We start from the raw sequence: 24,167 nt of genomic DNA on the forward strand, positions 1-24,167 counted from the left end.
CATGCATTCATTCTGCAGTTACAACAAGTTTAGACTGGTTGTCACTATTCCTCAGCTATGATCTTGATTTCAGCTATCCAGTAGTAACTTAAAGTTCCTATGAACTAAGGCACTCCCCAGAAAACATTCCATATATGAGCAGCAAGTTGTTTATACTTTTCCTATTTGTTCCTTCAAATTTCAATATGCATATAAGGTAAAATGAAGATGCTTTTAATAGTTAGTCTTTCTGATGCTTAAGTGAGAAATTGGAGTGAAGGCTGCCCAGTATGACCATAAGTTAAATTCCACTTTCTTAACAATGCTTTGGGAGACTCACAATTTAAATGAAATACTGAAAGTTTAGGAAGATACTATTTTATACTGTTTTAACTAACAATAAACACAAGCAGGTCAAGGGAAAAACAAACAACAATCACTACCTCTTCTTCAGAATTTTGGAAGAATTCTTATTATTAAAGTAGTGCTTTTCATCTTCTAAGAGGTAGAAGATCTGATTGCACAAGAGCATAACACTTGAAGGACATTTAACTACACTCAGCAGGTTCCTAAAACAGATCTAATGTTACTAGTCAAATAGCAGCAGTCTTTCAGCATATTCAAAAATATCAGAGTAAGCACCTGTGCAGTTGAAGGAGCAGCACAGTTAGGATTATACTTTACAGGCATTATGGTTGGAAAGATTATCACAGTTAAAAACAAAAAAAAAAAAAACCCAGCCAAAGAAGAAATGTTCACCTATATCCTAGGCTTACAGTAGAAAACTCCAAAAAGGAGGAATCTCTGGAAAAAAGCCCTTCTCTAGGGCCAGTCAGCCCTTAAATGGGGTCTAGGAGGGGTGGAGCCAGGCTGAATTGCCTTCACCTGTGCTCCCATGGCTGAGTCCTTGCCTCAGGTGATCAATCAGTGATTCAGGCTGTGACTCTACAGTTCACATACAGCACCTATTAACAGAGAATCCTGAACACATAATCATTTTTTTTAGACCTCGTGGAAAACATTTGTAGGGAAAACTATTAGGCTGTGGCCTGAACTGACGATTGGACACCCAGTATAGGGGTGTGGCTGGCCCAGGAAGTACAGGTGCAAACAATTGACCTGTGCTTCCCACCTGAGTGGAGGCAGTGGAATGGGTCCACCCCCAACCAGAGTCATTTAAGAGTTAGCCTCTGAGAGGAGATTATCTGGCTGGAAGTCACTTTGTTAGGAGTATTCTGTGGCTAGAGATCCTTGCTGCTACTGGGGTAAGTCAACTTTTTTCTCTATATGTCTATTCATCTTCCTAGCAATGTATTGGCTGATGTTATGGAAATGTTTTGTTGGAAGCAGTTTCACTATTTCATAGGGGTGGCTGATGTTATGTGTGATTTTATTTGAAGTAAGGATTAAAAGCACAGCTATGAAGATATCGTACATTTAGGAGCATGTTTCACTATGTGTCTAGTTCATTTGTGGTTGCTGTTATTGTAAGAGTGCTGAATTTTTCCTCTATAGGATTCTATTTTGTTCATTTGTTTTCTGGATTGAGGATTATTCAGAAATCTCTGAAAAATTTCTGAAGTGCAGAGCGTGTCTGTGATTTCAGAGGGCTGGAGCCTACAGTAGGAGGTTGAAGGAGGTGGGCTTTTTCCCCCCTGGAGAACAGAAAGCTCTGGTCTACCTTAGCGTGGCCTTCCACTACTTACAGGGGGCTTATCAACAGGAGGAAGACTGACTTCTAGCATGAACAGGTAGCAGTAGGATAGGGGGAATGGTATTAAACTGAAGGAGGAGAAGCTTAGATTAGATATTAGGAGAAAATTCTTTACTCAGAGTGGTGAGGTACTAGGAGAGGCTGTCCAGAGAAGCAGTGGATGCCCAGTCTGTGCAGGTGTTCAAGGCCAGGCTGGCTGGGGTTGGTCAGCCTGATCTAGTGAGTGGCAACCCTGCTTACAGCAGGAGGTTGGGACTAAATCAGCTTTAAGGTCCATTCCATCTTATTCTAGCTTGATGTTTTCAATGTGTTACTGAAAAGTAACGCACTGTAGTTTATGCTCACTACATTGTGCTGTTTAGGGACTAGAAGGGGAAAAAACCTCACAAATAATGTTACAGTGGTATAAACTTGCTTTGGAGTTTTCCCTGAGTAATGGTGGATACATTCTGCTTGCACATTGAATTAGGCTCATTAAGGCAGACTTAAACTAAAATGAGTAAGAAAGGGGGAAATATTCATTGAGGGACTTAGTTCCATCCTTATTTGTAATGCAGGCCAATAAGCAGGCTGAGTGCTTATGTATGATTCATTTATCTGTAAGAACTACAGATCAGTCACAGAATGATTTATTTGGAGCTGGTCCTTACAGTTCTAAGGCAGGTAAAGGTCAGGTAATCCAGACATGGTGTTATGCTATGTTGAAGGAGTGAGAGATGTTTATTCAAAAGTATGGGGTCAAGCTGACACAATGTAATCAAGGCCCAAAAGAAAAGTTAGAAGAGGGATGAAATAGACTATATTTTCCTGTGAGAGCTTGTGTCCATCTGTGCTTTATGTGGCATAATTTATATTCTAGTATAATCTTCCCATTACAGCATCTGGGCGAGAGGCTAAAGATGGACTGAGTGCAAGCTGGTTTTTGTTAAGTGCAAGATTATGTATGCTGCTTTCTTTCTCCTTAGCATTTCTTTGAAATGTTCCTGGTTTTCTTTTGATGGTTCAGTTTTGAACACTGTCTCTTTGTATTCAGCTCAGCTTGCCATAGTTTGCCCTGAAAGCTCCGTAATTATATAATTCAAGCATAAGAAAATGCATGAGAATAAACTACTTAATTCACATCTTGCTTTTTGAAAACTACATACTGCCTTCAGTTTGCTCTTGGGGTCTAAGGACTACTCACAGCTGCTATAATTAAACTTAGCCAGCAGAAAAGTAAAGAAACCTGTAAGCCTGCAATGTCTGATTTTGTTTGAAGGAAAGGAAATTTTTAATGACTAGTTAAAACCACAAGCCTGTCTTTCCTTTACTTTGCATTTCTTGTGCAGTACGTTTCTCCTTTTGGCTTGTGATGCAGTGCTGCAGTGGATCACATGAGGTAGTATGTTGTTTCATTTATTTTTGCACCTTTGTTAATCTGCAAGGTAAGTAAAGATGAACTGGTGTTTCTTGTTGACTTCATATACATTTAAATTGAAAAAAATGTTCTCTTTTCCTCTCTCCTCAAGCTGTGATGTGGTTCCTGTGAGGGACATTTCTGTTGCAGCAGGGAACCGTCAACGTTTTGTGGAGTATACTTGAGGGAATTATTCCTTCATATTAACGTGATTCAGAGATGCCTGGTCTGGGAAAATGACAGGAACATTTGTCAAGCAGAGTTAAACTGTATACTTTGAAATATTTCATCACAACACTTCCATACACTTGAATTGTCACTTTATGGGCTTGTTATTTTACAGTGAGGTTTTTAGGCCTGGAGATGCACAAAAGCTCTGACTGAATGTTGACAGTGAAGGGAGTGTTAAATAACCTCTTCCTCAGGGCTGACTAAGAGACGGCAGATACTAAATATCCCACTGGGATGGGAGAATGTGGTTTAGCTAGAGTGAGCATTCTATCACTCCATGATCTGACTGCTCTCTCGGGTTCTTTTTTAAAAATATTTGGTGGCACCCCCTAAAAGTTCCAGATTTTGGAGCTGTGATCATGATTTTTAAGGCTGTATGCTTTCAGAGAGGAAACTGAGGGGGAAATTACTCAAGTGAATCTTAAGGTCCTTAAGACTAAGGAATAAATAATAGGTTCTTGTATATCTGTAACTATGTATCTTTTTATTGCTTCTGCTTACTTTGTATTTAAACAATGTCATGATTTTTTGAATCCGGACTTTTGGAAGCTCTGGGCTTACTATTTCTGTGCCAGTGGAGGTCAAGTCCTACTGGACTTTGCTCCACATGTAAAGCAGATCATCTTTACAATCAGATATGGCGCGTACTGTATGAGTACTTGTTGCTATAGGAAGTGTGGCTCAACTGAGCTGATACTTGATGCCTCTGATAGGCTTCTGCCATGGACGAAGTACTTCTATTATAGAACCTGAATATGGGCTTAATATGAAATAAAATGTCTCAAAGTTGGTCATTTCCAATGAAAGTTGGGAGGTTGTAAAATAAATAATTTGAAGAATATTTCCAATACAGGCTGGTGTACAGACATAGGAGGCAGTCTGAGCTCTACAGCAAGGTGTTATCCTGACTAGATATTGTGATGTCCCTTGGCAGCGGGTCTCTTCAGTTCCCCAGAGAACATCTACTGGTGACAGTGTAGCGCTACTCCTTGGTGTCTGTGGAAAACATGAGCTGCTATTCCTGCCTACTGGCTACCAGCGAGCATCTCCACAGCAAAACACTGTGTGAATGCCTTGCTATTTTAGATCTCTGCATAATCCCTCTGACAACCAAATCTATTAAAATGCATTTTCATCCAGGTGAATCCAACTCCCTGAAATCAATTGAGCATTGTTCTTTGAAAGCGTCTTGTGCTTGTGTGTATGTAATCAAATCCTGAGGTGGCTTTGCATGCGTTCTACAAGCACCAATATACACTCTGTTTCAATTTTTCTTTTTGATGTTCACTTTTAAGGGAATTAGAAGATTGCACTCAAGTGAACATCTTTGTATCTTTAGTAAGGATCTTTGTGTGAATGGAGTCCCTCCCTTTTCCCATCCAATCCCTACTGTACAAGTACATAACATCTGTACGCACTATACATCATAAGAATTAATGAGAAGTCCTGTCTAAGTTTTGCCTTCTGTGTGCTTATTATTTTCTGATGGCTCTCAGCAGCAGTACTTTTTGAAGGCACTTTGAAATGCTCTTTGGAATTCTTCAGGGATTCTGAAGTCACTCTACTGAAAAAGTAGCTTTGGAGGGATATAGACAGGCTGAATATTCCATACAGTATTCTAGTCCTGCATGAGTAGAAAACAGAAAAGCACGGGAGCTGTGCAAACGTGATCAGTGGCATTCATACCACTAGAGGGCTGCCTGCAAATGCTGCACTGATCAAGAGGCATCAAGCATGTAGGCTCTTTTTGTGTTTAGCCATTGTGTTGTGTATTTTTACATTTGCAATTACTTTTCTTCCTTCTCAAATTGGCTGTCAAAACCAAAGTGAAAAACTGAAAACATGATGTGCACTTCCAAGCCTACCAATGGAGATGGCCACCACGGTTCTGCAAGAGGCCTCAAATACCAAAATATGCCATGCACAGAATCTGCTTATCTTGAAAGCAATTATTGTTCAAAATGGACCGTCTGCATCCTCCCCAAGCCTTTGCACCAGTGGCAGGGGTGCTAAAAGCAGCAAAAGAGTTGATTCATTTATTTTTTTGCTTTAATAAGATGGTAAATTATTATTTACATCTCAGTTTTATTGGCACTGGGGATCAAAGTGGCCACTAGATACTTGCTGAAACTGTTGCGTTCAACTTGGAGATTCTTAAAGTCCTGTTGAACCATCTTTTGTTTGTATGTTTATGTAACAATCATGCTGAGTAGTACTGATGAAGAAAAATTTTTGTTATGCACACTTTATTTGTGACCTTTTTTATACCACTGGAAATGCTACAAATATTCAATGCAGAGGCAAAGAAAGATTTATATTATGCAGTAAATTTCACAGAGATGTTAATATGCTTTTTTTAATGTGCTAAGGGTGTACATAGAGAGCGGTGTAACAGATTTCTGTTAACACTGAAGGCTGGTCAACTTTTGAGTGTGCATCCCAGTGCACTGTACAAATACATACTCTTATTTAGGTATCAAAATATGGTAGAATCTTCCTCCATGATTTCTTGCATCATAATTCCAAGATACTATTGATCAGTTTAAAATAAAACTGTTTTGTTAGAACGCACTCAAATATTGGACCAGATTAGTCCTAGGTGTGATTGTATGGACTTGGATCTAAAACAGATCTCAGTGTTGTATTTGGGAGAATTACTATTGCTGTGTGCACTAATGTCACAGCAAGACAGTTTGGGATTATTTTGTCCTTAAAGGAAGTGTTACTGAACTCATTGTAATCCCATTTTCTCCACCATATTGCACGCTTTTGCATGACCACTTGTACTTCCATCTACAGTAACACTGTCTTCATTTCTTTCATGAAAATAAGAGATTCAGATATAGTGGTTGTTCATTTATGTAAGGCCTTGTATACCAGTGTCTCCTGTTAGTGACATTACAGAGTGCTGTTCTTGTTACTGCTCATATTAAAACAGTGATCCATTGTTAAAGAAATTAGTCCAAATGAAGGGCCTTGGCTTTGATTTATCTGACTTTTAAGCCTATCACAGGCTGTGCTGGCAGCTGAGAGCAGACTGAGGTCTTTAATCAATCCAGAAGAAGAGGTAGAACATACTTGGCAGAAGTACAAGTAGGTCTCTGCTGGCCCGGGAGATGGAACTGTAAGGCTGAGGAAATTCTTCATACTTCACAGCATGGTCCACTTCTGGTAACAGCACGGAGCTTTCAGTGAAGATGTGGCCTATTAGAAACTTGACTGGGGGGGCTTGTGGGCTGCTGGGCAACCATTACACAAGTGCAGTGGGTTCCTATCAGTGTGTTGAACTTGACCCAATGCCTTCACCATGAAGCAAATAAAATTATTTTTCTTTTCTTTATGAAATTGATATAATTGTCTGGCAGCACCTACTGTTGATATAATGACGCTTCTGGCCTAATTAGTAAAAATAAGTTAATTTTTCTGAATATAATGAGTTTTGTTGTTGAAATGATTCATGTTTAAGATCAAAAGGAAATGTTTTCTGAACTACAGTGTCCCATTTCCCTCCAGGGTCTTAGATTTCTGTCATGATAGGCAAAATCATTCCCTTTGGGTTCTCTGCACCTGGAAATTTATTTTTTACTTTCTAAGGCAGTGAGTTGGTGAGGATTCAAGTGAAATTTCATGAGTTTGAGACTGGATGTATTACACAATGTATTGCTGGGATATTATGCAAGTCACTTAATGTTTTGTTTGTGAACAGTCTAACCCAAGGTGCTAATTAGCTAGAATAATTGCATATATATGGAATGCTGTTTTCTTCCATAAAAATAAATCTGTGTGGTGAATTTAACTGCGAGCTTAATTGTGTGCAACCTTGGTTTTTGAAAACAGCAGATTAATAGCAAATATTTTTGAGTGGTGTTTTCAGTTTTAACCAAGTATTTGTAACTTTTTAATTGTTAGTATCACTAGTCCTAGTTACTGATTTGTTAGATGAAACTGTTTAAATATTATTTTCCACAAAGTCTGACCTCACTATCTGCTTCTAGTGGTCAGTACCTTATGATAGTGATCAACTGTTTACTGTGTAGTCTGGAACAATGTCTTCTGTGTGTTTTGCTTTGACAAGTGTGTATTTTTTGTGCTATGTTGAGTGTTCTTTTTCTGACTTGAGCTCAAAGGTGTCTGAGCAAGGAACACTGGGTTGCTGGAATCTATTGCTTATGAAACTAAGCAATACAAATGCAAGTTATTTTAAATTTGGGGCATTCTATTTTTTACATCAGACTTCTTGGATGAGTCAAGTCTTGAGGATATTTGCGGGTACCAAGTAATAAATATGTATCAGCTTTAAATTGAGCACTGCTGCAGAAGTGGCTGCAATAGGAGGAATCAGCATGATCTCTCTAGAGTGATGTAACAAAAATGAACACCAATTACAGTGTATTCTGTCCACTGGGACTTGGCCCATCGTTTTGTCTAATTATGGTATGAATTCTACAATGGAAAAAACCCTTCTTCTGTAAAGAACTAATTTCCCTAGAAATACAAAAAATCTTAAAGAACTCCATCCATTTCTCAATAGATAAAGAACCAGAGAGAACCTGTGCCAGCCTCTTACCAGAATGGAAGGGGAAAAAATAAACAACAAAATAACAACAAAAAAAGCAACAGAAAAAGATAAAGGATTACCCTGTGAGACAAGGAGGGAATATGAAATAGTAGAAACTCCTCTCAACCTTTATCTCAGCTTTATTTCATATAAGAGCTGACTGTTCTATGCCTAAGGAGCTTTACTGTCAAGTGAAAGTTGATAGATCTATTTACATTTACTTGATGAATAATTGTTGGGTAATAATAGAGGGATGTGATAAGAAAATGGCCAAAACAATCTTCTGCTATACTCCTAATAAGTTCAGAGACACTCCAAACTAACTTGGGTAACCCAGACTGCTCAGGAATGCTTTGTGTACTGTAAACTTGTTACCAGACATGTTATTACAAGAAATGGGTTGCTTGAGATAGAAAAAGGGTAACCTCTGACTCCTCATTCCCAGACCTATTTTTCAGACTAAATTCCAGCACAGATTTGGTTGGGCTTCTGCGAATGTGAGGTGGTTTATTAAGCTCTACTGAGGGTTGTTCAAAAGAAAACTGAACAGCAAAAAAAAAAGTTAGCAGATGAGAGAAGGGCTGTAAAGCTGCTTCAGCACAATAGAGGGTGGTTACAAATAAGAATGACGAAGAATAGACTACAGTCACTCAGCAATGAGGTAACCACATGTATGCATGTCACGAGGCATCTGTTTATTCTGAGTTTTTAAACCTGCAGTATTTAATAAAAAGACAGTGTTTACCAATGAATTTGCCTAAAATATGTCTTTCCCAGCTGCCTGGTGAAATTGAGTCCAAACTCTTAGTTTCATTCAACAGAAGGGTTTCACATATTTCATAATGATGATCTTTCAAGCTACCCTACAAGAAAGAGTAAGCAGCCATCTCAAGAGGAGGACTGCATGTTGCTTTTATTTGCAGATCAGTCTGGGGGAAGTGAAAGACCAGTAGAGCTGGAATTAATCACCTCAGAGACAGGTAACAGCTCTCACTGCTTCCTGGCCATGGAGACGCTTGTTTGCCATGTTTGTCTTTCCCAAGAGAGTAATTGATTCTGTAGATGTCTTCATCTTTGAGTCTGATACTACATGGCCCTTCTGCCTGCTCTAAAATTCTGAGCTGAATCAAGAGTAGGAGAATGCTAAAGCCACATACTTGTGAATGCATCTAACAATAACAGACCTTCCTTTGCTTTGCTGGCCTGTTGTATGGATTACTGTTGTGTTGTAACTGTGTGTGTGCCTACATAAAATGGATTCTGATGTAAAGTTTTAGTTGTATCTGCTGTGTGTCTTGCTCTGTCAGCTGCTTTTGAGGTGTAAGCTAGTACTCAGGCTTCCTCAGCAGAAGGAAGGAAAGAGGCAAAGTTGCTAAACTAACCAGTGTTCATAGAGTTCCTGCCTTTAATAGGCATGAGTGCCATCAACTTTAGAGTTGTCTATAAGCACTGTCTGAACTAACAACTTGCTCATGAATATGGAAGGCAGCTGTTCACGGGAAGGCCTTCAAGAGGACATCTGGTCCATCCCACTACCTCAAAGCATAATAAATTCTTCCTAACCCCTTTGTTATTGTCTAGCATGGGCACAGCAAGCACTGAGTTTCCACTAATGTATCCATTTGGAGATATTTTAATGCTTCCAAGTCTAGCAAAATTCATGGAAAAAGTTGGAATTTCACCAATTCTCACCTTGGCCAAGTGTAGATGTGCTTGTTGTGAATGCTTAACTGTACCTCCTGCAATGGGAGATGCTAATCCTTTCTGAACAGCCTGCATGTGGAATTAAATAGCACAGTGGGGCAATGGTGTGCCTGGTAGCAAACTGGTGCCTACTTGCAAACAAAAGCCAAATGAAGGCAAAACAGCCCCAGTATTCTGATCTCAGTGGCTCCTTCCAGAATAGCTTATAGTTGCACATATGGAGAATGTTGATGGGCTGTATTTGTCAGCTGTCCCTTTGCTGTTTGTTATGCTGCACAACAATAAATAGCTTCAAAACTTAGTATATAATGTAGTACAACATTGGGCAAAACCAAGGCAATTCAGAATGCTCCTGTTTTGCAGGATGCTTTCAACAACAGTGAATGACATTTCTTTCCCACCAGGTACCAATATGTACAAAGTGCAAACTGGTCTGATGTTACCACTTGGACTTCCCATGTTGACAAATACAGCAATGTAAGGACTGTTTTGAGACTTTCCTGGTGCTGGTAGCATGAAAAAACTGTAAAGTGCAGTGAATTCACATCGGTTTAATTATATTGTGACAAGCTCTAGGATTTGCTGGTGGAAGCCTCCTACTGGCTTCCTAGGCTATTAAGTATTATGCCTCAGCTATTTTGATAAGTTCCTGGTAACCTGAGAATTATTGAGTAACATTTTAAAAAGTTCTGCACACTGACTACAATGAGCATGAATTAGTATGAATTAGGGTTGCTAAGGCATAAGGTATAAAACAGATTATCCTAAATTTAGTTTCAGCAGATGGCAACTAGGTTTGTGCCTTTCAAGCTAATATTACAAGCTCACATAGCCTTAAAAAGCCATCTCCAGTTGCACTCTGTGCCACAGTATTAGAAACAACTCCACATTAGTTCTGAGACAAATGAAGGATTCTGATGTGTATATGATGCGTAAGGGACATGTGAAGAATGATGGGGTAGGAGGTGCAGAGTGCTTGAGCCTGTAATACGTTCAAATCCAGCTCATGGGTTTGTGCTGTCCTGTAGGTAGAGCCAGCACTTGCTTGCCAACAAAGTTCAAAGGTAGCCCAAGTACAACTTGCTTCTGAATGTCCCCTGCTTTTTAAGGAAGAATTTGTCGGTCCAGTGTCAGTTCACAGCGATGCCTGTGATATGCAGAAGTATCCAAAATAGGTCCTGCTTTCTGCCTCATCCTTCTGTAATGCTGGTAGGTATGTCTGTTCTTTGTAAAGCCACAAGGAAATATCAGCCAGTAGCTATTGATGTACAAGTGTTTCAAGAATTGAAGAGAAAACAGGTTGAGGACAATAGTCTAGATTTGAAAATATGAATTGCTTGCTTGCAGACAAGAACAGATGTCAAGTAACAAAGCACGAGGTCTCATTTGACTTGCATGTGCCTGGATGCTGTGTCTTAATTGGTTGCTGATAAATGGGACTCCTGAGTAGAACTTTGACATTAGAGACAGGATAAATGTAGAGAGAGTCAGTTTTGGAAGATGTGGCCATTAGCTTGATCGAATTATAGTTTGAAAATGGGTTAATAAATATAGAGGAGAGGGAAGGGAGGGAAAGGGCTTCTGAATTATTCATCCTTTGTTTCTCAGTTGACAAGTTTATACAGAAATGAAAATCAAGTGGGAGTATAGAGAGTGTAATTTCACAATTATGTATGAATTGAACAGATGTTTCCATATAATATCAAGATCTGCTTTCACAACTTGGTATTACCTACAGCTGGATGAATCCAAAAAATCCAAGGCTCAAAATTCAAAATCAGTTTGAGGTTATTTTTCACTCATGGCATCAGCAGGAGGAGCCTGCATCTTTCTTGCAACGTGCTTTAATGCTTAGCTGTCTATCTGCACTGCTGTGTTACCACATGTTAGTGCAGGATGAGGGCATATTTCTTTTTCTGGTGTAGAGGAAGCATGCAACTAAGTTTCCAACTGTCGGTCTTGTCCACAACTGCAGAATGGAGGAGGTGATGAACTTAAACAGTCATGTTTCCAACTTCTGAATTGTAGTAAAGATGGGAGCAAACTATTGTTCAAGCAAAACTTACAAAGACTGCTGGGGCTCTTCTTACAGAGCTGCTTTCCTGAGGCCAGCAAGTAATTTGAAATCCATTGGCACTACCTGAACCTATTTCTGCATATGAACTTGCCTCTGAGATCTGTACCTTGAGAGCATTCTGCTAGTAGTACAGAGCAATCAATGACTCACAACTGATTGTAATGTCTCTTTAATTTTGTTTTTTTTTTTTAAATCAACTTTTTTTTGTAGTAAATAAATGAGAAGGAAACAAACTGATAGAAGGAGGTGGTGTGGATGTGATGCTTTCAGATCCAGCAGATCCATGCGGATGTTACAGTTAGCATTCCTAGTAGCTGACTCATGTCTCCTCAGCAAACCCAGGTCAAAACACCTCAACAGTCTTTTCTTACAGGCATCATGTCTTGAATTTTACAAATGAAAATGAAATGGGGAGAAAAAGCATACTTTTATTTTAAATAGGAAATGCAAGCTTTAAAATTTGCTGGCATTGTATGAATGATGCACTCAGTGTCTCTGAGAATGTAGATGATTCAGTGGACTGATACTTCGTTTGAAAGGAAGGAAATTTAAAGGAAGACTTAGTGGTTTTTTTTGTAGTAGAAAATATGGCTTTTAGTACTGTTATGCAAATGCACAGTTTCACTAAGATATGATGTAATGATGTATAAACTATACACTGAATAACTTTTAAAGGGTTACAAGGCTCTTCTGAATTAACAAGGCAAAAAAACCCAGTCCTGACTCATTTCTTGTGGCTTTTCAGTTGTGATCAGAGCCCCGAGGAAGCTCAGATTCTGATACTGTCACTTTTCATTAGTAGGCTTAATATTTTTTTGCTAATATTTGAAATATTTCCTACTGCTTTTCATAAAGAAAGCTTTTCCACAGATAGTGTGCTGTAAGGTTAATGTTTCAGTTGCTGATTTGGTACGATAGTTTATTTGAATCGTAAATGAATTACAAGTTTGAAATGGAGCATCAAGTAAACTGAGAAGTCATACAAAGCAAGCTGGATGCTGATGGGCTAGACTGCACCCTGATAGCTGAATGGATGATGTGTACCAAGCCAACTTAATCTGCATAGGTTTTCATTACACTTAAGTGTCATTGACTAATGTAGCAGCCACATGTCTTAGCTGGGTTAATGCTCAAGTTGTCATCACATAGAATTTGGACTCTCTTGCAGTGCTGAAAGTAGCACTCCTGGAGGACCCAACCATCCTGCCTGCTGATCTGTGTTGTGCTCATGGCAGAAAGCTTGAGGACATCTAGCTTTTTACCTTCTTTTCCAGGTAGATGTATATGGCTGCTGTATTCCTCTTACACGGTCAACATGCTATTTTACAGACTAAATGTTAGATTAGGTTAATGTTATGTAAATGGTGCTATTCAATATGAGAAAGCAGGGTTTTTAAATAGCTTTGTGCCAAATACATCAGTGGACCAACCATACTCAGTATGGATGTAATTTGTTATTCTATTCTCCCCCACAGAATTGGCTAAAAAAACAATTTCTCATAAAAACAGCTCACCCATACACAGGCCTATAAGTGTAAGTAAAGAATCTGTGAACATGAAGCATCTGAGAAACAATTTATTGTTTCTGGCACTGACTGTGGAGGGAGTGTCATCTCTATTTGTAGTGATGTTTTTATGTGGGGGGTATGCACTTTTCAGGCCCTTAGAGGACAAAGTGAATTGACAATAAGTGTATACAGAAAACAGTGAAAAGTACCAGAGGAGTTTATTACCATGTTAGAGATGTTCTGTAATAGAGAAGATAAGCTGGGTGAAATCCATGCTCTTCAGAGGTGTAGCAGAATATTGTTCAAAGTTTACCTCTAAGATGCAGTGAAACTGATATGCCTTATTTTATTCCATTTTTCACATTTACACAGATAAACTTATTTCTGTATCTTTCATAGGTGAGAGGATTGGGGTCAGGTTGCTGCTTCATAAATTTAAGCATTTCTTCTCATTCTTTTAACTGATTCATGAGGATATTTGAATCCAGTCCTGTCTTTTAGTGCTCAGTCTGTTTTGCTTTCTATCTGCATGTTCCCTACTAGACTATATCCAAAGCTGTTCACTCTTCATTATTGCAGTGCCAGATTTTGGCATTTCTTTAGCTTTCTCTACTTTGGTAGAGAAAAAGGAGAAAAAAAACTAGAAAAGCTTGGAAAGAAGTAATCTGTCTTTCTCTAAAGAAAACCCAACATGAATGAGATTGAAAATTATTCTGAATTTGTCTGTTAGGAAAACAATATCCATCTGATTCCCAAATGTTACAATCCATTTTAGTTACCAAGTGATACTGGGAAGGCTGGAAGATATGACTGCATCTGTAATCTGCTCAGTCAATTTAGAGAGCAACAAAGAAGTAGAGCGTCTTAACATTTTCTCTCCTGCTGCTCATTTCCTGCTGTTTTGTTTTTATTTTATACATTTTTTTTTCTTTTAAGTGCTCTTTCTGATATCTGTATGGGGAACAGTTCAATGTGAGAAACCAATAGTTCCAGCAGGTGATGAAACATTTGTTTACTACTGAAACTCTGCTGTACAAATATGCCATTCAAGTAGGAAAGATGTTTAATGTTATCTTTCTTAAATAGGAGAAATGTCTGAGAATTTCCAGACCACCAGTTATTTCTGTATGTATTTCTGTGTAGTTCTGTATGTGCCCTGTAGGCTTTTTGCATTTAGTCTAATAACTTTGAATAGTCTCTTCTCAGGTGAGGAATTTAAAGGCAGAGCAATAGGACAGCAAATACAGACTCCAGTACGTGTTCTGATATGCACCTCTTTGTTTTATCTTTCCTGGTTACACTTCTCATCATATTCTGAAAGGGTTTTTAGAGGATTACGAGTCTGATAGCAGTGATTTTCATAATGTAAGTTTTATTGAGGGTCTTGTACACGTTGCCTGGTGAACAGCCAGTGGGTCCCAGCCAGTGTCTGAGTTCATGACACCAGGTCTTTTGTGCTGCTGTTGATGGTTATGCAGTAAGTTACAGGGCTCATACAGGTGGGCAGAAGTTCCTTCCACCACATCTTTTCATGGGGGTCTCTAAGTGGTAGGAATCCTGAAGTGCATTTCCACATCTGTGAACTGCTGGACATTCTCAGTGCTCTCTGGAGGTGTGGTGACTGGGGAAACAACATGCTTCAGGCGCAAAAGCAAGGTGAAAAGCAATATGAGAAGGATAGCCAGAACTGTTAAGAACAATCCCACATACACATAGAGACCAGAATATTTATCTGCTGCTTTGTCTACTTCTGTAGCCATAGTTGGATAGTGAATGCGTCCAGTCAAGTTTCCATGGAATTTGAAATAAATCTCAGTCATTGCTGTCAACTTTGCTACATTTTTTTCTATTTACTTTCAACTTCAATGTCTTACCTGACTGGTCTCAAAAAGTAGGTCAAAAGAAGACAGGTGGTGATATGACTTCTGTGTAAAATTCAGGAGGAAATGCTATCCTCTTGTCCTCGATCTGTTTCACAGAGTTAGCAGACTGCAAATAATAAGCCTTTGTAAACCATAGTTGCTATCATAATGATAACAAGCACTAGACTTGTATTTTACATGGCCACCAATCTTCTATTTTGTTCTCAAAATTCTTGGCTGCTGCTTCTAGTAGGCCACCTCCTTCAGAAGGTGAGATGCTTTGGTTCTCCTTCCAAATTGATCTGCAAGGGGTTGTATAATTTCGGTCTTTGCAAGTGCTGCTTTCCAGAAAGAGCAAGTTTTCTGCTGGCTTTTCCAACAGCAGGTGGTTTATCCCTGCATGAGATGGGGAATGTTGGTGTCTGCTGGGAAGTTTCTGTGTTAATCCAGGGTTACTGATGCTTGCTTGGAATATAGAATTTCCAGTTTCTTGTAACGCATTGTCAAAAGTTGTCTGTCTAGAGGGAAATATGAGAGAAATGAAACCAAGTTTAAAAATAGCCTAATCTGTATGTGATAGCTTTAGGTAAGAAATGAGTTTAATCCCTTGTTGTGCTCCTGTGAGCCACTTTGGCTCAGTGCTGCTTCGGATCTATTTAACTGGAGACTTGGGCAGAGAGGAACTTTATGAGGTTCAACAAGGGCAAGTGCAGAGTTCTACAACCATGGAGTAATAACTGCATGTGCCAGTACAGGTTAAGGGCTGACCTGTTGGGAAGGTGATCTGTGGAGGACTGGGGTGTGCTGGTGGACAACAGGGTGGCCAAGGGCCAGCAGTGTGTCCTGGTGACCAAGAAGGCCAATGGGTACATCAAGAAAAGTGGCCAGCAGGTCAAGGGAGGTGATCCTTCCTTGGAGGTGAGGTCACATCTGGAGCCCAGTTCTGGGCTCACCAAACCAAGAACATTTTCTGCAGGTAACTTTTAAAGAGAGTTCAGTGGGCAGCCACAATGATCATCGGGGCCTGAAGCATCTTCCAACTGAGGAAAGGCTGAAAGTTTTGTGGCTGTTCAGCCTGGAAAAGACTGCGTAGAAACCTTGTAAATATCTAATGGGCAGGAATCAAGTACATGGTGCCAGGCTCTTCTCAGTGATGCCCAGTGACAGAACAAGGGGTAATGGGAACAAAGGGGAGCATGGGAAATTACATACAAACATGAGGAAAAACTTCTTTACTTTGAGGATTACAAAGCACTGGAACAACCTGCCCAGAGAGGCTGTGGAGCCTCCTTCTCTGAAGATGTTTAAAACTTGCCTGGATGCCTTCCTGTGTAACCTACTCTAGGGAATCTGCTTTAATGGGGGGTTGGATGATCTCCAGAGGTCTCTTCTGACCCCTATAATTACATGATTCTATGAAGTTTAGAGGAAGACCATGTGAGTCTAAATATTAGTCTCCTCTGGTTCTTACTTTAAAGGTAAGAGGAGGCTTCACAGTCTATGGAATTAGGTATCTTAGAAGAAGGGAACAAGAATCCAGCCAGTGCCCTACATGTGTTTTAATTTGTTAGGACCCCTTGTTTCTCTTGCTGGGCATGCTTATATGTCCAGTATCCACTAGGTATGGTTGAAAAAAATTCCCCTGGAACTCTCTTGGGCGTGTAACAACTGGGTTGTCAGGGTACCTATAAACAGCAACACCTGTTTTTGCTGGAATAACTGAAGTAAAGCATTTGCATTGTATTTTTGTAGCAAGTCTTGCAAACCAAGGTGAACTAATTTTTTATGTACAGATCATAAATCTCCCCAGACAACAATGTTTACAGTATACACAAATCCTCACAAACAAATGCAGGTAATACTACTGTTTTTTTTTTTTTAAAAAAAAAGGGTACTAGAAAGAAATTTCCAGCCCGTCCAAGGCTGGAGTATGTATAGAAATGTTTGTTTTTCAGAATATGCAGTTTGCTGCTGAACAGCTTGGGAGAACTTAAGATTTGAAAGCTTCAGTTAGGATGTAGTGGGGGTTGATCTGGGGTTTCCCTCCCATACATACTCCATTTTATGAGTTCTCTGAGCAACTGACTTCAGGAGAAAAAGCAAACATTTGATAGAGCTGTGGCTGCATTATTAAAGGAACAAATTAAGAAAGACTTCAGACTGTGGTGATTCATAATTACAAGTGACTTTGGGTTCTTTAGAATAAAATACTTGAGGTATATTAGATGCTCTCAGCTCTAGAAGAGAGTATTCCTATACCTTCAAGATTTTTGACTTCTTTGATTTACAACCTCCAAAATAAAGTACCCAGTTCCCTGTGATTTGCAGATGTTAGTATGTGTAAGCCTTCCATTGTGCTGCTAAGTTGTAAACACAAAAGTTGTCTATAAAAATGCCATTAGTTAGTAATACGGTGCTGATGTGCTATTAAGGACTTGGTGACTATTTTAATATCTTTCTCTGACTGGAGGAGACATGCGACAGGATCCTAATGTAAGAAACAGAAGATGGGGGCAGTTGGTCACAGAAGTGGATTCACAGCTTAGATGGAGAGAGAGAGGTAGGGTGAAGTGTACTTTTTGGGTGCACATGCCCTGAGCAGGAATGTTTCACATGTCTAGAGGTCCCAGAGGATATGTCTGTGCTGAACCCTGAGGATGAGCTTGAACAGAAGCATACATTCTGGACTCCTGCAGCCCTTTTGCTTCTTGGTGATATGGGTACAGCAAGCAGCCTCCCACAACCCTTGTGAGTGCTGTATTACTCTGCCCCCCAGTGTACCAGTGACAGAGCAAGCAACTCTTAAGTATGCTTAAACATCCAGAGATGCAAGCTTGTGGACTAATCTTGTTGTCTGGTCTTAGGGCAGCCTTGGGGCACCCTTCAAGGTCTCTAGCAGTGAGCAAAAATTGCAGCGTTGTTATATAGTCTGTGGCAGTGACTTGAGCAGGTTTGGAGCTGAGGCAGGAGCAGGGGATGTGAAGGCTGTGTTATAACCAAGCACTTAGCCAATTATAGGGCAATGTATCTTAACTCTGTTCTTCAGACATAAGTGACAAGTATTCCCCCATGAGGAATATTCTCATGACATAAAGCAAGTGGAAATTAATATGGCCAGTAACCTTCGTGTCATTTTAAACCTTTGTATTTAAAGTAAGATTTCCTTGTTGATAATGAAATGTAGTTGATCTGGAATCTGACACATGCATGCATTAAAGCACAGAGCAATGCCCATCTCATCTGCTATCTCACTAAGAGCAAAAGTCAGAGCTGGTTTCTCTACTTAAGCCATTAGGATCTTTCCTCCTTTATAAAATTAGAATGCAGAATGCTAAGGACATTAATCTTAAGTTCAATAATTAACTATAAGCCAAGACCTTGAATTGAGAAAGCTCTGCTAATTAATAAAAGGAGCAGATTAATAATAGAAATATTAGCAGTAGAGGCTTGGCACAGCTTTCATTTTTTTGTAGTCTCAACTATAGAACTGTCAGGGGCAACCAACTACTCAGGCTGTTGAAAGCTGTGAACTTAACTATATCTTTTTTTTTTCCCAGAAATAATTCAGTAGCCCCAGCCAGCACTAAAGATTGCTGCTGTTCAATTTGCCAGTGATCTCAGTGAATGTATCTTTTTGGATGTTAGTAAATTCAGCTTGAACTCTCTCATTTAAGGAATGCAAACTTGAAAACTGTGGAGATCAAGGTAATGTGAAAGTAAATGGGTACACAGAGGTTCTACAAAACCTGTGCATAAAGCAGATTAGTATTTATAACTTTGTGTAACTCATAGTACTACAGACAAAACCTCCCTGGCTACCCTTTGAAGACCAGCAGTACGAGGACAAATTAAGTAGAGATTTATTAGAGAGCAGAGCAGCGTAAGTGGTGCCAAACTTCACTGTGATCTATGTTCTTCATCAGGGCTTTGTTGCTCTGCTCTGACTGGACAATGTATCAGTTTCTAAGGAGTGTCAAGCACCGTTAATGCTCAGTAATGCTCAGTGGATACAGGCTGATTCCAAACAGACACTTTCTTTTCAGCACTTTGTGCTCGTTTTATGCAAGGATTAATAACAAAAACAAAACATTTCATTTAGTAACAGAAAACAACAACAGCAAAACAACGGTAATGAAAATAGATGCCCTGAACAAAACACCAATAAAATTTCTTCTTGGAGTATGTCTTAACAAGAGAGCAAATCTGAGCCAAAACTTCATGAGTGCTGCAATTACCACCCTCCTTCTGCAGCTTCAGGAACTATCAAGATTTTCCCCATTCTTAGGAAGCCTGCATGGCCCCTTCGCACCTTTGTAGGTCACAGAGAAGCAGAAAAAAAAAGATTCCTCCCTCCCCCCTCAACAATGCAGACAGACAACAGAAATTTGTTTTGCAACTCATGTCTTATCTCACTTATTTCCTTTTACTCCCAGATTGCTTTAAGTGTCACCTGCTAGTAAGGCATCTCTGAAAGTGAGGGCAACTTTAGAGTTCTGCTTTTCCAGCCAATACTAACATTACTGCAATGAGTGAAGTGGGACGGAAGAGAACGGTTATTCCAAAGTAGTTTAAGGTGCTCTGAGCTGTCTGACAAGCACAGAAACATTTCTTTTAGAGTACAGACACTACCAGGTGTATTCTGTCTAGGTGACTTTTAGAGATAAGACAGTGTTGAAGAAATGCAAACAAGGCATTTAAGTATCAGTTCCATCCATGGCTTGCATTTTCTTCACGGAGTATCTGAAAGGAAAGGGGGGAGTGTCTTTTATTTCAGTGGTGGTGTTTTTTGTTCTTATGCTGAAGTGCAAGATAGTATGGTAGAGTCTCAGCTGTGACAGTGCATAGGGAGAGAACAGAATAAAGCATAGTTACCTTTCAGAAGCAGGAGTTTTGGGATTAGGCACTAGAGCCGCTGGTTCGGACCATGAGCTTGCTGGTGATGTATCAAGGCATATCTCCTCCTAGGTAGTGGGATTAGTACAAAAAAGATTTGCAGTCTTACTGTTGGATTCAGTGCATTTTTAGTGCATTTGGCATATCTGTTGCTGTCTTCTCCTTTGCTCTTGAATTCGTGTGGTTTAATGTCAGGTATGGCTCTTATTCCAAGTCTTGATGTCAATTTACAATCTGACTCAACAGCATCAGAGCTGGTGCTCTGTTCTTCATAGGCAATAGAAGCAGATGACAAGGAGATTTCTCTTTGTGTGCTTCACTGCTTGGATGGAAACAGCGTAAGCCAGCAGTTCCCTCCCTCAGCAGCAGTAGGCAACAGGCAGAGCGGAGAGGATCGCAGCACTCCAGCGCTGCTGTATCTTGGCTGCAGGAGAGGAGGCAAAGGAGGGAGGCTGCCAGCTCATCACACAGCAAAGTTTGTGCAAGGTTCTTAACCCTTTCGTGCTTGCAAGTGGTAAACAAGACTGAGCTGCCTTGTAGTTGAGGAGTAAGATGTGAGTCAGGAAGAAGCAGTATCAATTTCTTTCTGGTTTTCTGCAGATTGCAGAGGTTTTGTTTTGTTTTTTTTGCCTCTTGGGAGGGATTAGTTGGGGAGAGCTCCCAGCTGGGCTCCTGTTTGCAATCATGGGCAGGTGTCACTTTTCATCTGCGGCCCTCAAACATTGCTCTTTGGGATTGTTGCTTTTTATGTTGGGTTTTTTTTGGTGCTTAGTGTCTGGTGTTCTGGGGAGGTGTCTGTGGCTGTTTTAGCTTACAGTTCATTTATCCCCTGAGGTATTTGAAACTGTTAACAAGTGTACCCCCAGCTTGAATGCCTTGTGGCTAAAAAATTTTTTTTTGCTTGAAGCTCAGATCTACCTGCAGAAAAGAAGCAGGAGGAATTGAAGTTGATGTGGGAACCTAAACAGTCTTGATCTCAAGTCACTTGACCTGCATTTATTACCTACCCCAAGCTGACAAATGCAGAGGTTTTGTGTCCCTGTCCAGTTACTATACAAATCAAACAGTATGAAAATTAGAATTTTCATTGTGTGCACATCTGAGGAAGGTGACAAGGATCAAGATTGCTTACTTTACACAAGGTGGCTCAGTTTTCAGTTGGGATGTGTGCAATGGGTTTCACCAGCAGAGGAGCACAGCTGGAGGTGACCAGGATGTAGACAGGGAAGCTGCAGTTTGTGATTGCCAACCACTGAACTGCATGTAGCTGGGTTTCACATGCAGCCTGAGCATCCATTCCCCGTGTTCTTTGTGTCCTAGCTAAACCTGACCCACAGGCTCACAATTACTGTGGGTTTGCAGTAGCTTCCAGTGACCAGAGGCTGTCATTCATTCTCAACCTGTGCTTTGGGCACTGGCAACAAGGTTTCCCTCTGGAAAGGAGATCCCATGCAAGTTTGGGAAAGAGCATTTCATTTTTTCTTTCAAGCATTGTGTTTGATGAGACAAACACTTTATCTCCTTAGAACAGCTCTCTCCTGGAAGTTCCCTATCTCAACTGCCTGAGCAGACGGCCCACAGGGTGATGAAAAACAGCTGCATAACTCTTTTATCCTTTTTGGAGTGAAGGAGTATGTTATAAACCCATCCTTCTCTGGGTATCAATATCTGGAACTCACAAGCACAGTGTATTCTTGCAGTGCTGCACTATATAGGTAAAAGATGGTCTTTATAAAAAACTACAACTCTTCCCTCTGAAAAGCAAGGTTTTCTAAGGCAGGTGTGTTGCTGATCTTACTACGTGTTTTCTTTGTTGTAATCCTATATGTACTGCTGTTTGTGCTATGATTCCCCGCATGTGTATTTTTACTGGAATCAGTCCAGTTTCTCCTTTAGCAACAAACTATCCAATGACACCTCAAAACCCTGGGAACGTGTCCTTTTATTTAAGGAGAAATGAGTGAGAGCACTGTTTAAACAAATTATGTTGTGGGTTGAGTTATGAAACTCAGAGGCAGACAGGCGTGTGTTGAAATCCTGCAAACCAGCTTTCTGTGTAATGCTAACGAGTGTTGCTGAAATGAAAAGATCTCTCTCACCCTGCAACCCAGCTTCTCTGCTCAGCTCTTTTTCCCTTTGTTGTTGTTGCAGGAACTTCTCTCTCCCTTTTGTAGGACCAAGCTGCTCTTTGCTGGGTGGGCATACTTGGATTTCTTGTTTCCTTTGTAGCAGGGTATAATAAAGACAGATGAATTTTAGATAATATCACAGTTTATACCAGCTGAAGCTAATAATTGCTTGGCTGACTGATTGCTGAATTCCTGAGTTGTTCTGAAGTATGTAAGGCTTTCTCTCTACGTAAATTTTTGGAACAGTCAATGACAAATTTGTGTGACATGAAGGTATACAAATTACCTTGGAAATACACAGATAAGGATCTAGTGAAAATAATTTTTCAAGCAGCCATTTGAAATTTGGAGGGTGAAGAGTAGAGTCCTCATTAGGTTCCTTCCTTCACATTGCTTGACCTGTGCACCAAGTTTTGATCAGTTAATTTTATATATCTTTCTCATAACACTCCCACAGCTAGTGACGTTTGGTTTTAACAAGGTCCAAGGAGATGTGAGTGATTATTAGTGGTTATAATCTGTTTATTTCTTCAGGGATTCTTCTGTTATCCAAATTTATGAATTCTATAAACAGACAAAAGATTACTTTGGATCTTTCAAAATTTATTTCAGTGTAGCTGCGGAGGATGAAGACAGAGTTGGGCTCTCCTCTCTCCCCATGTTTTTGCAGCTGAGACATCCCAGGTTATTCAAGCTGTCATCTGCAGAGACCTTTGATAATTCAGATCTGTGTATGGGAGGGCCAGCATTGAGTGGAAGCCTCTTTTGCTAACGTAGATGATATCTGTTGAACTCTGGAAAAAGGTGCAACTTGGTAGGTGTCTGTGCATTTGCCAAAGATGACAGAAAACAGAAACAATGTCTGAGTTTTCAGTTCTAGGGATGGAAAATGTGTTAAATTAGAGCAGATTAAACTCAGATGTCACATCTGAAATGCTTTCTGTGTTTGGATGTACTTCCTGCTTGTTTTGAGGTTACAGTCAATACCAGTTCATCATTTATGTATTTGTTGCTATCCTTACCTTTTATCTTGTTAAAACAGCTTCCCTTTTCCACCTACGTGGTTAATCCCTGTAGGAGAGTTTGACTGACTGAGCTGTTGTGCTGACCTGTTGTGCACTTGGTGGGAAGGCAGGGCCAACCTGGGGAGCTCAGGTGTGTGCAATGTACTTAAGTGACCAGGAGTGGAACCAGGAACCACCTCCCAGACCTCATTTAAGGATTGGCAATAAAGGAGAGGGATTTCTAGCAAGATCCCTGCCTACCAGAGGCCTTCCAAAAGTAAGCAGTTTTTCTTCCACATCCATGGCTGCTACATTTCATTGTTTTCATTTGCTGCAGCCTAGGATTGTGCCACTCCACTATTATTGCTGTACTTTAGAGGAGAATACTGCAGTCAATTGGATGGCAACCCTGAAAGCAAAGGAGGTTGCCTGGAGTTTTGTTTCTTTCTTAGACCACAAAGGATCTGAAGTAAATGTACTGATTTGTCTCTACTTCATTTCTTCTTCACAGAAAGGGAAAAATTACCACCACTTCCTCATGAACAGTCTGTCAATACAAAGTGCTACAGAAATGCATGTGGCCATGGGCCCGCTGCTCCAGTAGAGCTGGGTCCTTTTTCTCCTGTGCATTCCCATGCAATCTTGTTTTGCCCAGTACAGTGTGCCTCAAAACGCTCATGTGTTTGGACTGAGTTTTATTGTTTTGAAAGGCTTTGGGCTATTTTGATGACTTGGTTTTGTTTTGAACTTCATTCTTCAAAAATACTGCAATGGTTTTGTTTGTTTATAAAAACTCATTCTCCCACAGATAACTCAAGAAATTCAGCCTAGCATGATGCTACTGGTAATTTTAAGGAACATTTCTAATCTGATTTGCTGTTGTCAGTGAAGGACTGTGTTGTCCCCCAGACTGAATTCTGTTTGAAACAGTCCTAAGCTTTGTTTTCCTGAGGGAGCTTGTAAAGGTTGTCATTGCAGATCCCTTTTCTCTAGGTAAGTCAATGGGATCAGTCTAGCTCTGGTAGGGCAAGATAGAAAGAGCAGTGTTGTATGAATAACCCTTGGGTTCCACACGAAATGCAAGTACGTAACGGCCTCCTTCCACTGAGGTC

At 40.0% G+C, this 24,167-nt stretch overlaps 1 protein-coding gene and 1 long non-coding RNA gene across 2 annotated transcripts in view; one reads left to right on the forward strand and one right to left on the reverse strand.

The window, feature by feature from the left end:
• Window positions 1–1,193: 1,193 nt before the first annotated feature.
• Window positions 1,194–24,167, forward strand: part of LOC122182972 — a 34,326-nt gene continuing 11,352 nt past the window's right edge. Inside the window, exon 1 of the long non-coding RNA XR_006180053.1 lies at window positions 1,194–1,244. This is a non-coding gene — a long non-coding RNA (uncharacterized LOC122182972). The remainder of the gene's footprint in view (window positions 1,245–24,167) is intronic.
• Window positions 14,365–14,987, reverse strand: SERTM2 (serine rich and transmembrane domain containing 2). Its single transcript, XM_042876670.1, has one exon. The coding sequence runs from the start codon at window positions 14,985–14,987 to the stop codon at window positions 14,709–14,711; it is 279 nt and encodes a 92-aa protein (XP_042732604.1). The 3' UTR covers window positions 14,365–14,708.

Source organism: Lagopus leucura, unplaced genomic scaffold (assembly GCF_019238085.1).
Source record: "Lagopus leucura isolate 7727_CA_CO unplaced genomic scaffold, USGS_WTPT01 Super-Scaffold_100016, whole genome shotgun sequence".
Taxonomy (NCBI): Eukaryota; Metazoa; Chordata; class Aves; order Galliformes; family Phasianidae; genus Lagopus; species Lagopus leucura.